This window comes from Rhizophagus irregularis, chromosome 2, assembly GCF_026210795.1.
Source record: "Rhizophagus irregularis chromosome 2, complete sequence".
Lineage (NCBI taxonomy): Eukaryota > Fungi > Glomeromycota > Glomeromycetes > Glomerales > Glomeraceae > Rhizophagus > Rhizophagus irregularis.
The window spans coordinates 5795489-5812169 of record NC_089430.1 but is presented as its reverse complement, the minus strand read 5'-3'; the positions used below and the strand labels follow the sequence as shown (position 1 = coordinate 5812169).

General features: G+C 26.5%; 4 protein-coding genes across 4 annotated transcripts; 2 read left to right on the top strand and 2 right to left on the bottom strand.

Moving 5' to 3' along the window:
• Nucleotides 1–3606: 3606 nt before the first annotated feature.
• Nucleotides 3607–5581, top strand: OCT59_012557 (uncharacterized protein; the record flags this gene model as incomplete). Its single annotated transcript, XM_025322945.2, has 8 exons — nucleotides 3607–3620; nucleotides 3689–3747; nucleotides 3814–3896; nucleotides 3996–4149; nucleotides 4214–4627; nucleotides 4693–4775; nucleotides 4848–5025; nucleotides 5100–5581. 8 exons carry the CDS (start codon nucleotides 3607–3609, stop codon nucleotides 5579–5581), a joined length of 1467 nt encoding a protein of 488 aa, XP_025164928.2.
• Nucleotides 5582–9831: 4250 nt separating this feature from the next.
• On the top strand, nucleotides 9832–10308 carry OCT59_012556 (uncharacterized protein; the record flags this gene model as incomplete). The annotated part of the gene is made up of 2 exons (XM_025332952.2): nucleotides 9832–9859; nucleotides 9920–10308. 2 exons carry the CDS (start codon nucleotides 9832–9834, stop codon nucleotides 10306–10308), a joined length of 417 nt encoding a protein of 138 aa, XP_025164929.2.
• A 1139-nt stretch (nucleotides 10309–11447) lies between these two features.
• Nucleotides 11448–11720, bottom strand: OCT59_012555 (uncharacterized protein; the record flags this gene model as incomplete). Its single annotated transcript, XM_066134567.1, has 1 exon — nucleotides 11448–11720. One exon carries the CDS (start codon nucleotides 11718–11720, stop codon nucleotides 11448–11450), a length of 273 nt encoding a protein of 90 aa, XP_065989822.1.
• A 2839-nt stretch (nucleotides 11721–14559) lies between these two features.
• OCT59_012554 (uncharacterized protein) lies at nucleotides 14560–16219 on the bottom strand (the record flags this gene model as incomplete). Its single annotated transcript, XM_066134566.1, has 2 exons — nucleotides 14560–15149; nucleotides 15232–16219. One exon carries the CDS (start codon nucleotides 16217–16219, stop codon nucleotides 15812–15814), a length of 408 nt encoding a protein of 135 aa, XP_065989821.1. The 3' UTR covers nucleotides 14560–15149; nucleotides 15232–15811.
• Between the last annotated feature and the right edge of the window lie 462 nt (nucleotides 16220–16681).

Genomic DNA, 16681 nt, shown 5'->3' with positions numbered 1-16681 from the left:
AGTAAATTTATTATACCTTATTTTCAACTCCTGATGCAATATCTTTCAAATTGCTTAAATGTTTCAGCATCACAAGCACATTTTGATTTCTTTCCCAATTAAAATTTTTATTGTTCCACTTGTGTAGAGGACCATCAATCCAATTTGCAACATATACTTTGCTAATCTCAACATATTCAATACCATAAAATTTATCATAAGGTATCCATTCTAATGCTTTCTTTGCATTATAATGGGCTGATATTTGAGTACTTTGAATAAATTTATCAATATAATCATTACCACTAGTCCAGCATTCAAAATTTTGTTGAAAGTATATTGCTTCACATGTTTTGTTACATATTTTACACTCACCACTCAGTACCATCATATAATATTCTGTCTTTGGGTATTGAGTTATACACTAAAGTCTATTGTTCTACAAATACAAATATATTAGCAAAATTGAGGATTCAAATTTTCCTAAATTAATAATTTAAAATACCTTATTCATCAATTCTGATGTAATATTTTTTGGATCACTTAAGCCTTTTAAATCTACCAACTTTCTTATCCCATTTCGATTTGTACTATCCCCTCCATCAATCCAAAATGCATTATATATTCCAATTTCTTAAATATATTTAATATTATAAAAGCTATCATAAGGTATCCATTTTAACGCTTCTTTTGCATCATCATGGGCTGATATTTGTGTATTTTGAATAAATTTATCAATATAATCATTACCACTAGTCCAACTTCCAAAATTTTGTTGGAAATGTATTGCATTACATATGTAATTACATTTTTTACATTTATTACTCAACACCATCATATAATTTTTGGTTTGTGGCTCTTGAGTTATTCCATAAATTTTATGTAACATAAACTACAAATATAATACATTAGTAGAAATTAATCTTTTGAAACTTCAAAATAGTAAATTTATTATACCTCATTCTCAACTTCTGATGCAATATTTTTCAAATCGCTTAAATGTTTCAGCATCACAAGCACATTTTGATTTCTTTCCCAATTAAAATTTTTATTGTTCCACTCGCGTAGAGGACCATCAATCCAATTTGCATATACTTTTCCAATATCAATATATTCAATATCATAAAATTTATTATAAGGTATCCATTCTATAAGTGGTTTTTTATATGCATCATATTTGTGTGTTGATAATTGAATATTTTGAATAAATTTATCAATATAATCATTACCACTAGTCCAACTTTCAAAATTTTGTTTAAAGTGTATTACACTACACATGAGATTACATTTTTTACATTTATCATTCAATACCATCATATAATTTTTTGTTTGTGGATTTTGAGTGATTCCATATAATTCGTAATCTGTTTTAATCTAAAAATACAACAAATTAGTAAATTTAGTAAAAATTAAAATTTCAAAATTTTATTAAATAATACCTCATTTATAACCTCTAATATAAAACTTTTTGGATTACTCAAACTTTTGAGAGCGATAATCATATTTTTATTAAATCTTTTCCAATTTTGATTTTCATTATCCCAACTGTCAATACATCCATCAGTCCAATTTGCTCTATATACTCCAGTTTTTTTGCCATATTTAATGTCATAAAATCTATTATAAGGTATCCACTCTAATGCTTTTTCTGGATCTTCATGGGCTGATAGTTGAGTATCTTGAATATATTTATCAATATATTCATTACCACTGGTCCAATTTTTGAAATTTTGTTGAAAATATATTGTGTTACACTTAAATTTACATTTTTTGCAATTCTTATTTAGTTTTAATTTCTTAATTAGCGTATCCATGAGACTTTTCATAGAAAATGATACAGACTTAAGATGCTAAAGCTGAAATAAAGTTGGTTAATTAAACAAATAACTTGCAGAAAAAAAATATTTCGGCCAAAATTATATCCGGCTCTAAGAATTGAGTAATAATGGCTTTATTTCTGAGCTGTATTGAATTTTTTTTTAATTGGATATTATTATAAATTTATATTGGTACTAGTCTATTTGTTACCACAATATAATTTTTATTTTTATTTTTGATATAATGACGGAATATAAGAATATAAAGAAAGAATCATCAAACCATTAATCGCCAAAATAACCGTGTAAACAATTAATGCATTCAGTAAATTATTACTACGTGTAACAAAATCACACGCTAATCACATGAATCACATGTTTCAAGCATTATACTATATATCACGTGACACCCATTATAAAGACGACCTAAGCTGAAAAGAGTAATTAAACGTTAGTATAAAGAATCTTCGATACAATGTATTAAAAAATCAAATAGTAATAGATTTTCAAAAAAAAAAATAAATAAATAATTGCAAAAACTTTTCATTATATTTGATACTTAGAAAATGAAATGATTTAAACTTGTATTATGAATTCTGTGATTTTATTCTTGCGGATTTGAATAATAATTATAAAAAAAAGAAAAAGAATATACTGTACTATTCGTTGTACTTTAAAAAATTAATATTGGTGAACATCCAAAGTCAATTATTTTAAATCGCAATAAACTAGTTTAATATTTTATACAAATAAATAATTTGATAAGGCAACATTAAAACTTACTAACGAGACTTTTTCTCTTGCAAACTTCCAATGATTAAATTTTAAAAAAAATGTACACTTTTAATTCCATGATCGAAAGATATAATGCTTCATGTTCTACTTTTTTTTCATTTCAATTTTGAAAAATTGTTAAAATCTGAAGAAAACTTGCTAACTTCGGGATATATATTTCCACATTTTTATTTTGTGAAATGAAATTTGATCTTTTGACCTTTTTAAAAAATATATTTTTTAAAAATCTGAACCTTGTTAATAACCGTTTTAGCCATACACTAATAAAATAATAAAGAATTATGATAATAAAAATTTCCGTAAATATGACTGAAAGATAATTGTGAGGCATATTATAAAAAGGTTCGTTGGCAAATACTATAAAGGTTTATTACTAGCGGTTTAGTGAATAGGTAATGTTAGATTTTTACGGCATCGCATGATTATGTGTTACATGATTTTTTTTTACCTAAAAATTTTACAAGTACTTATTACACTCTTTTTTTTTTCCTTATTAGTAAAATTAAAAGACATTAATATTCAAAACAGTAGCAAAGTTACAAAGCGATTAACTTAATAATTTTAATAATTGTAAAAATCTTGAATAAAATTTATTTTGATGAAAAAAAAAAATTCATATCTGATATCACTAAAAAAAGATATTAAATAAAATTAAAAAAATTGAGAAAAAATTATTAAGAATTCCATGTAATATGGCAAAAAAAAATTTTGCTGTTCACGCAGCAATAAAAATGAGTTACACAATATAAATAAATAAAATTTCAAATTTTGGACTATAGGTGACAGTCACCATACATTTCCCTTTTTGGTATAAAGAGATATGTAGATCACTAGCTAAAATATACAGTATGTTGCAGTTGTCGGCTTGTCGCACCTACTATCACCCCCAAAAATGATTTGATTGATGCATCTGTGTGTACAAGTGTTGTTTGCGCCAATAACGACTTCTATTTAACCTACTCCGATTTTCACTTCTTTCTAGTGAACCAATTTTTTCTACATTCGAATAACTACTATGGCAGACGCTAAGTAAAGAACATATAAAATCTGTTACTGGAAATTCCATTTTTTAATACTTTTCAACTTCCTCTCTTTAGATCTAAACCGCCACTGTTGCAAATCAATGCACCAGCCATACTCTTAGTTGGAAAAACGGGTATGCCTTGATATCATATTTTTATTTTCGGTCATCTCTTTTTTTCATTGTACATTTGTTTGAAAGGCGCTGGCAAAAGCACTTTGGGAAATTTATTGTTGAAAACTTCTGAAGATGAAAAACCAACTTTCCATGCTTCCGATAGCCTTGTAAGCAAAAAATATAAGTATATAAGTAGGGTATTTTCAACTATACTTGTTTTTAACTTTCAATAGTGATTACTAGTTATCCGTTACTAAAAAATCTAGTTTTGCGAGTTACAAATTGGGGACAAAATTTATAATATTATCGACACGCCAGGGATTTTTAACACTAACGATCCCACTGAAGATATCTTAGAAGAAATCGCTCGCACCATCCAAAAGTGCACTTATGGAATCAGAGCCATATTATTCGTATTTGGTGAGTGAGAATACTGATGATTAAAGTTTAAATTAGAAATATATTGTTAAAATTCTGTTTACAGAAGCCAGCCGATGGTTCACGGATGAACAAAAGAATACGCTCAACATAATAAAAACGTTTCTCGGAGAGGAGTCTCTTCAATACATGATTTTTGTCTTTTCACATTGTAACAAGAAGCAGACTGAGGATCCAGAATATTTTAAAAATTCTTGCTGGAATGAACCAATTAAGGCTTTCATCAATTCCCTTGATAATCGGTGGGCCATTTCTCCAGATGCGAGATACTTTCAACCCGATAATCTCGTGTATAAACAACGCCTCAAAGAATTGAAAAAACATATCAGCTATCATATAAATGGAGTGTATACAAATGACCTTTTCGAAAAGGCTTGGAAAAAGCAAAAAGAAAATGAAAGAAAAGAGAGAGAAGCAGAAGAGAAACGAAGAAAAGTCATACTCTTAGTTGGAAAAACAGGTACGCCTTGATATCGTATTTTTATTTTCAGTTATCTCTTTTTTTATTGTATATTTGTTTGTAAGGCGCTGGTAAAAGCACTTTGGGAAATTTATTGTTGAAAACCTCTGAAGATGAAAAACCAACTTTTCCTGTTTCTGAAAGTTTTGTAAGTAAAAATATATGTATATGAATATGGTATTTTCAATTATATTTGTTTTTAACTCTCAAAAGTGATTAGTCATTCGCTACTCAAAAATCTGCTTCTGCAAGTTACAAAATTGGGGACGAAATTTACAATATCATTGATACGCCAGGGATTTTTAACACTGATGATCCCAACAAAGATATCTTAGAAGAAATCGCTCGCACCATCCAAAAGTACGTTTATGGAATCAGGGCCATATTATTAGTATTTGGTGAGTAAGAATACTGATCATTAAAGTTTGTGATGAGACTAAATTAGAAACATATTGTTAAAATGCTTTTACAGAAGCCAGATTGTTCACGAATGAACAAATAAATAATACGCTCAACGGAATAACAACATTTCTCGGAGAAGAGTCTCTTCAATACATGATTTCTGTCTTTTCAAATTGTAACAGGAAGCAGACTAAGGATCCAGAATATTTCAAAAATTCTTGCTGGAATGAACCAATAAAGGCTTTCATCAATTCCCTTGATAATCGGTGGGCCATTTCTCCGAATACGGAAGACTTTCCACCTGGTAATCTCGTGCATGAAAAATGCCTCAAAGAATTGGAAAAACATATCACCAATATAGATGGAGTATTTACAAATTATCTTTTCAAGAAGGCTCGGAAAATGCAAGAAGAAACTGCAAGAAAGGCGAAAGAAGACGAAGAGAGATTACAAAGAGAATATGAAGAAGAATTAATAAGTAAAGCTGAAATCATCGCAAAAGAGCGCTACGAGAAGCAGAAGAAAGAATATGAAAAAAGAATTCTTGAGTAAAAAAAAAGGAAATTACGAGTATTAAAGCGAATTTCATGAGAAAGATCTTCAACTAGTGACATTTCGCCAAAATATTTAACGTATTAGGATTAAGAATTTGAGAAATCTGAAAGTATGATTCAAACAATGATTTTAAATGTCTAAGACTCTTGTCAGGACTTAGGATCGTGAATATTACCTATTATTTTGTCTGATCTTAATATTTGGAAATGACTGACACATTATCCAATTAACTATCCACTTAAATAAAATAATAAAATCATTAAAATCTTTTCAACATAATAAGTCTGATTTAATATTAATAATTCATTATCTGTTATAGTAAAACACTTTTAAATTAAAAATTTTATCGGGAGATTAAAGTGATTGTAAAACTTATTTTAATGCAATCATATAATGCTAAACTTAATCGAATTATCCTATCACTCAATATAAAATTATAGTAAAAACAAAGAGAAGAAATATATAAATGTTGAGAAAAACTTTAACATAGTTTAAATAAATAAAACAAAAAGATAGAAAACTACTAATTTAATAAGTTGAATAATCTTTGATTTGCCTGTAATATGAGATAATATGAATTAACTATTAAAATTATTTTTTAAAATAAATTAAAATATATACGTAACAACATTATCTTTAATTGCCAATTGAGAAATATCGATTTGTAAAGATTCTATTTAATGTAATAAGATATATTAGTATTTTTTACATTTGATTCATACAAAATTATTATAGTATTTACCTGAATCATATTATCATTTTGTTCGTCATAATAATCATCTGAATTTTTTGGCTCTGGAAGATTATTAAAATTAAGTAATCTACTTGTATAAACAGCTTCGGAATGTGTTTAGTATGATAAACTAGTTGATGGAACACTGTTAGTTGGTAGATTTCTTCTGCTTCTTCAATTTGTTTTAGTATTTCTGGTACCAAAAGAACCCATCGATATAAAACAACTTGAACTTCTTTTGCCGTAGGTCGATTTAATGGATTTGCATCCAAGCATCTTTTAATTAAACTCACAATTAATTGAGGTATTTTAATATTACCAGTTACTGAATCTTGCCTAAGTCCTTGACAAATTTTTATTACTAAATTTTTATCATGGCTTACATCATGGTATGGAGGTAGTCCAGAAATTACTTCATACATAATTATACCGAACTATAAATATCAGCAACTTTAGGATAATTTTGTTCTCTTAAAACTTCAGGAGCAATATAAGGTAAAACACCGTATATACTGTTTTTTGTGTTTTTCGATGTATTATAATCTGCAGGTTCACATAATCCCATACCGGTTATAGAAGTAAAACCATTTATAGAACTATCACTTGAAAAATGAAGTAGATTTCCAATATGTAAATCTCGATGAATTAGTTCTTTTTCATGAATACTCTTAAGTCCTAGTGTAATATGCCATAAATATGATATCTTAATATACCAAGTTAATTCATAATGATTTTTATCCAAATAAGTTCTTAAACTTCCATTCTCTGCATAATTCAGAACCATCATGTAATTTTTTGTTTCTGGGTCTTGTGTAATTCCATAAACTCTAAAAACGGAAATTGAGCCATCCATAATAGTCTTACAGTGCATTGTTATCTATATACATTTAAAAAATCAGTTAGTAAAAATCGTATTTAAAAATTTCATTAAATTAAGAAATTAGGTAATACCTCATTGATAAATTCTAATGTAATATTTTCAGAATTTTAAACTTTTCAGAGCTACAAACTTATTGGAAGCATATCGTTTCCAATTTTCATTTTTATTATCCCAATACTATATATGTCCATCAATCCATTTTGCTCTATAACTTTTCCAAAACCACCTTTTGCAATATATTCAATATCATATAATTTATTGTAAGGTATCCACTCTAATACTTGATCATAAAAATTCGCTGATAGTTGTTTGTCTTGAAAAATTTTGTCAATGTCGTTATTACCACTAGTCCAATTTTTAAAATTTTGTTGGAAATGTTTTACATTACATGCTTTACAGTATTCATTTCCGGTATATTTTCGTTTACAATATTTGCATTCCCCATAATCCATAGTTCAATAGATAAATTTAAGAAACTTTATAGTTAACAAAAATGTGCAACTCAACAGCAGCAGAAAAAGCTGAATGTCACAAAAAAATTTTTCGTTTTCCGATTTACGCATGCACGACATAAGTGTAACATAGATCGACAAAATAATACTACGTCAAATGTTCAAAAAGTTTTTTATTTGATAATTTAGTATTTCTGATTTTAGAGATTCTAAATAATAAATTAATTCTACAATGTGAATACAAACTTCTTTTTTGATATATGAACTAAACATGGATTTGTTAATGTTATTTAGTTAAACCAGCTTTTATTCAAGCTGCATTAGTATAAATTCTGCTTCTTATTCTGTATAATAAAATAAATTCTACTTTAGAATTTAATTTACGCACGTTTTATTTAAAAAGAACCTGAGCTAATTCAACAGTTTAACCATGAATAAAATTAACTCTTTCTGTAATCTTGTTCACATGGATTATAAAAAAAAACCATGAATAAAATTAACATCCTCAGCAATTGTTCACGTAAAACAAGATACGTCAATGTGAATTACATAGTTGTTAATAGCAACTTTTAGTAAAAATTTAATAAAAAATTTTCATTTTGTAACTTTTTAACTGTTGTTTTAATACATCGAAGTGATCAAACCCTCCATAGTTATAGCATATTTATTAAAACTGAGCCTTTGCAATAACACTAGACTTTTTTTATCTTCCGAAGTGTTAAATTTTTCATATGGCTCGATTGGCTCTATTAATTTTAAAGAATCAAATTTGTGTGATTGGTAATTATAACTAAATTTAATTACTTTTCATTCTTTTCTTCAAATTTAAAAGTTACAAGCAATTCCTGTATCAAATTAGTGTATCAGGTGACTTTTCGATCAATTATATAAAAAATACCAGAAAGCAACTAAAATCAAATTAAGTATAATATAAATTTATCTCACACATTAATTAAAAAATAAATTTATTAGGGAAGAACAACAAATTATATAAAAAATTATTAGATTATAATAAAAGGTAAATTATTCCTTTAAAAAAAAAACTTTCCTTTATATTAAACACTAAAATATTTAGAAACAAGAATGTATGAGCAATTAGTGAAGTTAAATTAGAATTAATTGTTATAAAAAATTGCAAATTTACCAAAAAGTTTAAATAAAAAGATAAATCCTCTCTTCATAATAAACCAAAAGTATCAAAAATAAACTTCTATAACAAAACTTACGGTAGAAACGTTAAAATCGGTTGAAATCGAAATAGGAACCTAAAGAAATCTTTCATATGAAATACTCTCTAAAAAAATAGTCTTCAAATAATGACGTCGTGAAAACTTTTATGTCGTACTAATCGACAAATCACCCAATCTCTCATTCTCACTAATTCGATAATTTTCTCGATTTTATCTTTAATCAAGAACAAGAGTATTTATAAATCTGCTTAGCAGTACTTCAAATAATCAAATTTTGACAAGTTTCTTCAGACAAAATTCAAAGAATCCCTGTTTGATATTGCCGAGCCAATAATTGATTCTTTTACTCCAACTTATTATTACATAAATAACATAAATATTCAGTTTGGCTTATAAAACCTATAATAAATAAATAATTAAATAATGACTTATAAGTTCTATGTAGTCATTTAAACAATGAAATTTATATTTTAAGGGTTTAACTTTTCTGTTTTAAGGTAATAAACTTACCATAAAAAATATTTTCATTATCTTGTTAAAAAGGTCTCTTATTAAGCCTCTTCATTTATTTTTCGTAATTAGCTGTATCAACTGGATGAGATAACTGAATCTGGCGCTCGAGACACTAAAATTTCAGAAAAACTCGTGAATTAGTGAGGTATGATGTCGTATATATAACGTAACTGATGCATACTAAGAAGCTAAGGAATTTATATGCTACGGATTATAATTTAATATATATATGATCTGCAAAATGGTAAAATTCCTAAAATCTTAACGTTAAGGGATATTTAATTACGTCATTATTGCTTCATCAACTTCTATAGGAAAAAACACACGCATATTCAGGTTTCACAACGTAGTTATCAGAATCTATAAAAGATCGAAAGATATTTTTTTTTGCTTGATTTGTTTTTATATATTGAATTTATCTCTTATCACCGTTGAAAAAATTGTTCATCAATAAATAATAACAAAAAAAAATAAAGAAAATGTCAACAGGGAACTCGCAAGTTAAAGGTATTAGAAGTGTTTTTTGTATTTTAATAATTTATCTTATCATTTCTTAACTACTTCCAGCTAAGACTCCAGCTAAGACTTCAGCTAAAACTCCAGCCAAAATACCAGCCAAAACTCCAGCTGAAGTCTGGGTCTTATCGATGTTTTTTTCTCCATATAAAGCTGTTGAATATTCAATTGAATGTCGCTGCTTTGTCTCCAAGAAACTAGCTCAAGAAGCAATGAGAAGAGAAGCACGACGGTTATACAAAAATTCAGGTTGTATTCAATATGCTAGAGACAAATACTATAGGGAGCACGAAACGGAAATACACTTTGGCGAAAGCGAAGATGGACCTGATTATAATAGAGAGTTTTGTTATTGTGAAATTAAATCTGCAAAATTGGAAGACAAAGAAAGTGGAGATGAAGTACCTTCAAGTACAGATGAAGATAGCGATGAATATTGAATAAGGTATTAATGAACATTTGCCTGTTCACTCTCTTATGCCTTGATTTATAATTAATTGTAAATTTGGTTTCTTTTTAGCTTATATACGTAAAATTTTACAGCATAGTTGCTAAAGTTGCTCATCAGTTACGCAATACTCACATTTACAGTATATAACAAAGCACTAAAGAAAAATATTGTAATGATAAATTTCTTATTAAAATAAAGTTCACTCAATTGTAAACCACCGGTTAATATAATCACATATTCAATTACAAATTTCAAAACAATGAGACAATTAATATGAAAAACAAATAAAATATATGTATAAACATCTTTGACTTTAATTCTAAAATTTATTTTCCCAAATTCATATCATTAGACTTCATGATAGTCTTTTAATAATTCTATACATAGTATGATGCTTAAGTATCAACGACAATAATGAATAGTGTTTCAGAATTCTGTCCCGGTAATCTTTTTTTTTATCAAATATACAAAAATTATATATACCAGTAACATAATTTTTTTATTAATGCGTAATTAGGGATTACATCAATTAAACCCTTCATTATATCGCATCATAAGATTATTAATATTCCTTTTCTACAAGATTTATGTCAGCTTAAACGATCGTAAAAACTATTGGAAGCAAGCAATGATAGAAGATCATTACAAATATTACACGTCATTTTTGTAACAGATTTTGAGAAATTTTTGTATTCACTCATTTAGATCTTGATTAAACTAACGGTCTTCAAGACTTTTTTTTTATTTGGGCTTTTGTCAACCTACGAAAATAATTTTGATTATTCAAAGCTGTGCCGCTGTGGTATAGCAACATACTTCAGAAAATTTTTTATACAATTTATTATTAAAAAATAAGGTAGTGTAATTTATTAATTATTACATGTAATACGTGTAAAAAAAAAAATTACATAATAAAATAAATAAAATAGAATAAAATAAATACAATAGAATAAATAAAGTAGAATAATAAATTTTAGCAATTACGAAACCATAAGTTATATAAAAAAAATGCTGTATTTCACTTCGAAAAATTAAATATATATATTTAATCGAGTATATCGAAATTTTAATGCAATCATTTAACGATAAATTAATGAATGTAAGGTATAACGATTATGATATCGTCCACTAAAACAATTCTAAGTCAAATCGTTTGCGGTATAACGACTTTATCGCTACTCCGTAAATTTTGATTTGATCGTTCAAACTTGTTACATAATCATTAGCTTTATTTGGATCGTTCAAACTGTTACTATTATTTGTTTTATTTGGAATTTGATCGTTCGAACTGCTACTTGCTTCATTATTTGGGTTCAAATCGCTACGATTAATTGCTTTATTTGGAATTTTCCGCGCCGAGGTATCACATGGCCACGGTTTAATGGGGATGGCAAAAGGCATTACTTGTATTATTCGCGAGGTCAAATTTTAAGAAGAAATTACAAAAGGTTTGTGTTTAAAGAAAAATAAAATTGACAAGAGATGCTTTTTTTGAAAAAGAAATTACAAAAAGTTTTGTAAATAAGAGGTTTTTTCTTTTAATTATTTATATTTTATTCATTTCATGGCAAGAATTTCTGTATGGAATAAATTTCTGAGCTGAATTCTTCATAGAATAATAATGTTGCATACAGTCACTAGTGTAGCAGTAAATAAACCGAATTTTCAGACCTTTTTAGTAAAAGACAACAAATAATAATAATAATAATAATAAATTTTTTTTTTTTCGTAGAATAGCGTTGATAACTGATAAGCATCACTTTCAACCATTTCCTTTTTGAATGATTCTCGAATTACGTAACACTTTTGCTTTGTTAATTTTTCCATTTCAGATAATCGCAGTCACATGTATCCTGAACTATAATTTGTGTTTTAGAAATATGCCAAAACAATTGTTACACAAAATCATTGACTTCGAATGAACGTTGCAATGAACTCAAAATAATTGTTTAAAAAGAACAATGAAAAGATTTCCTATTCTCAAATCAAAAATTTAAGAAAATATCAGTATTATTCGTCTAGTGATGTAAGTCCATGTACAGTATGTTATCTTAAGCAATAGCGCCATTTCTTTCATCTTCAAAAATAAGTCAATAAAAAAAAAGATAACCTCTCGAAAAAAATCATAAACCAAAATCGTTTTTAATTTAGCTGAAAATATTTGCCAAAAAAAATACGACGTACTTACAAATTTGAAAGTCATGTTTAATAGTTAAAAAATGTTTTAAGTAACCATATGAAATTATTATGTCACAATCTTTATAATTACAAGTAAATGTCAAAAAATACTAATTTGTTGCACGTTAACAAAGCGTTAATTTGATTATGACTATAATAATTTTCTTTGAACATTATTTCTTGCAATTGTAAGATTTTGTTAGAACATCATTTTTTTTATATACTAGTATACTAAACAAAATATGGAACATCTGTACATTATCAAAGAAAATTTATTCCAAGGTAAAGTAATATGCTTTATAAATTTCAGACAGTATGAATATTGGAAGTGAATATTATATGTTATTTTGTCCCATTTAATGTTATTCGAATTTCAAACTTTATATTCATGTTAATAAAATATATCAAATACTTAAATAGCCGGATAACGCCAAATGTCACCGGACTCCACAACTATTCGTCTCATCGACATACAAAGCATGCTTTTAAAAGTTACTACGTGTGTCACATGAACTAAATTGTGCGCTAATGTCGTATGTCGCATTATGGCCTATGAAGTAAAAACAATTAGAATGTTTGAGTATCAGGTAAGATTAGCTTGCGCCTATAAAATGAATTTAATGACGGAAGCTATGGAATATATCACGTATGTCTTCGTGTTGCATAATGTCTGATATTCTGTAATAACAAAAAGGAAGTAATTTTAATTTTTCAATTTTTTAATAGAAGGAACAAATATTTGTATCAAAAATTGCTTATCTGCAACATGAAATTCTGAAAAAAAATCAAAAAAATTTTATTTTTTACTCTTTTTTTCATTTCATTTTTGAAAAAATGTTAAAATCTGAAGAAAGTTTGCAATCTTCGCGATATATCTTTCCACATTCTTTATTTTAATGAAATGAAATTGGATCTTTTTCATAAAAAAAGAACTTCAAAAATATTTTTATAACCGTTTTTACCGTAAATATAACTAAAAGATAATTGTGAAGCATATTATAAAAAGGCTCGTCGGCAAATATAAAGGTTATTGTTTAGTGATTAGGTAATGTTAGATTTTTTACAACATCGCATGATTATGTGTTACATGATTTTTTTTTTTACCTATCTTATTATATTCTTTTTTTTCTTATTAGTAAAAATTATTTTTTTCTTTTTTTTTTTTGCTTTATTCATTCATTGATCTTATTTTATCAATATTGAAATAACGCAACAAATATTCAAAACAGTATCAAAATTACAAAGCGATTAACTTAATAATTGTAGGATTCAAAATCCAAAATCCAAATCTTAAATATATTTTGGTTTACGTGAAGAAAATTTAATTCTTTTTTTTTTAAAAAAAAAATTTCTTAATTTATTTTGATGAAAAAAAAATCATATCACTAAAAATAAAATTAAAAAATTGAGGAAAAAATTATTGAGATCTTTTTTTGGTAGCGTTAATTTTAACCTTTCAATCAAAAATAAATTTTTTAAAATATATCCGAAAATTAAAATTATTTCTTTCATTCATCGCTCCTCTATAATACCAAAGAAAATGAACCGTCTGGAGCAAGGCGTCGGAGTAATTTTGTTTATCTCCAGTAAATGACCTTACTCTACATCTAGTTATTTTTTCTTTGAACCCTGAAATATATTTATGTAACCAGTAATTTTCACGGTATATGAAATTTTAAGTTCCGGATTTTCTTTGTTTCGTTAGTTATTATAATTCATATTTTCAAATAAATCAGCCATAACTAAAATCAGGAAAAATCAATTGAATTGATCGGCATCTGCCTTATTTTGAATTCGGCGCATATTGCAAGTAAGAAAAGATTTTCCTTTGCAATATTGTTTGCTTATTATTATCATTTATTACAAGTGGTTCTGAAGTCATTATAATTCTATAATGAAAATACAAATATTAGATTAAACTCTTAAAAAAACAAAGTAATACTTTATTTTTTATAAACTAATATTATAAATAGTCTTTTTTTCCTAATTAAGTTATTGTAAAAAAAATGTTCACAATACGGTAATACTTATTACACGAAACAATAAACATCGATTTTTTTATAGTAGTTCTTTAATAAATAAAGCATATTATAAATGTCCTTTTCTTCTAAATTCTAATTACTATGTACTTATAAATGTTTTCTTTAATAACAAAGAATAATTTTTAAAACGTACATATAATAAAAAATGCGTATTACTAACAAAACCTCTAGTTCTATTTGTGTTAACTGTGATATAATCAAATTTTTATCTCTTTAATTATGAGTTGGTGGTGGTACAAAGGAAGAATAATCAGAGATCAATCAACACTATAATTTCGCTTATATTATTGTTCATAAATAACCTTCGTATATGTTTTGCATTTTCTTACATATTTCTCAATTCTCAATATATGTGCTATCCATAACTTGTGAATTTCTTCATAACAAAAAAATTAATGCTTTCTAATATAAATTGATCATAATTATAGAATCTTTTCTGAGGAACAATATATTATATATATGCAAACATCATTTCATTTATCACACCACAATTACAATTCATTTGTAACATTCTAAGAGATATTGTATTCTTTTTTAGAAGTTATTGTACAGTGTAGAACATTTATTTCTCCATAATGCAATGAAAGTAAATGATATTGATTTTGTACTACTGTGAAATAATTCATTTATTGCAAATTATAACACATGGAATAAGGTTACATTTAGTAAAATCATGATCAGTAATAACATACCTCCACTAGGGGCCTGGTTCATTTCACCAACAATCATTTCACTGACATGAAAATTAATATTGAATATGAGATATTTTATTATAAAAACTTTTTATTTAAATATTTAGTTTAGATCTAATGATAGAATAACATATAGTTATATCTATTGTATTATTTTTATTTTTTTATATATGTTATTATAAATTGAAATAATTAAAACTAACAAATATATATATATATATACAAACTTTTTAGTAAACTATTGTTGAAAAGTATGTGCTATTTCCCTAAGGAAATCTAGTTTTTTTTTTGTATTTTATCAAATCTAACAAAGAAATACGTGTGTTACTAACAAAAAAAATTCCCCATTTCATATAAAGAAATATGTAAAAATATTTATAAAATATTTATATTTAATTTTATATATACTTGGTATATCGGTGAAACGTTTGTCAGTGAAATGATTGTTAGTGAAATAATTGTCAGTGAGTTAAACGCGACCCCTCCATAGAACATCCATTTCTTTAAGTTATACTACAATTCTGAGAGTGTTTATTAACTTCATGATCCATCAGAGCAATCATCCTGTAGGGTTGTGTCACTATGGTGAATCAATATAGTGTTGGTTTTTGCATCTATATGAATTATGGCCAAGTTTATCATTGACAGTTGTTCTATAAATATTACTGTGATTATTGGCTTCGAGCACTATATGTGTGGGCGTAATTTGAAGTTCTTGAAATTCTCCTCTTTCCTGCAACCAAAATTGCAAAAACATTTTTAATCGAATTTTTATGCTGTCAGAAAATGATTCCATACTGAGAGTAATTTTCTGTTGTGGGAACATCACTCCTTTCAATATTATCAGGTCCACTATTATCCTGTGGTAAAGAGCGGTTAAGTTCTCTTTCGTAATATGGACGAATTTGGTCCAATCCATATCATCCGCATAAGCTGTGCATGACAACATTCTGTTTTTTCTTGGCCTTTCGTTCCATGGTGTCAACATTTTGTATCCTAATGTAGATTTCCTCTCTCATTTCATATGAATTCGTGAAATTCTTTTCTAAACTTCTAATGCATTCAAATCATCGATCTATTATATATTCTCCATATTAGTGATGATATTGTTTATGCAATTATACTAATCCCTTCTCTGAATTCCCATACAGAAATTAAATAAACATCAAAATTTCAAAATTTGATTGTATTTTTTTATTATTATTATTAACTATTAATATTAAACACCTTTTTTACCTTATTTTCAGGTATAAATCCGATGAAAAAGAGATCAATTCCATTAATCAGAAGTGGAAAGAAGGTGGATTGGAGGTAATGAAAGATTTACTGGTTCTTTTGACAATACTGTATCAAGAACTATGTGGTACTGAATTCAATGTATTTTTTTTTACAAACAAAAACATTTGATGTTTTTAAATTAATTGTCTATTATTTAAAGTATTTATGATTT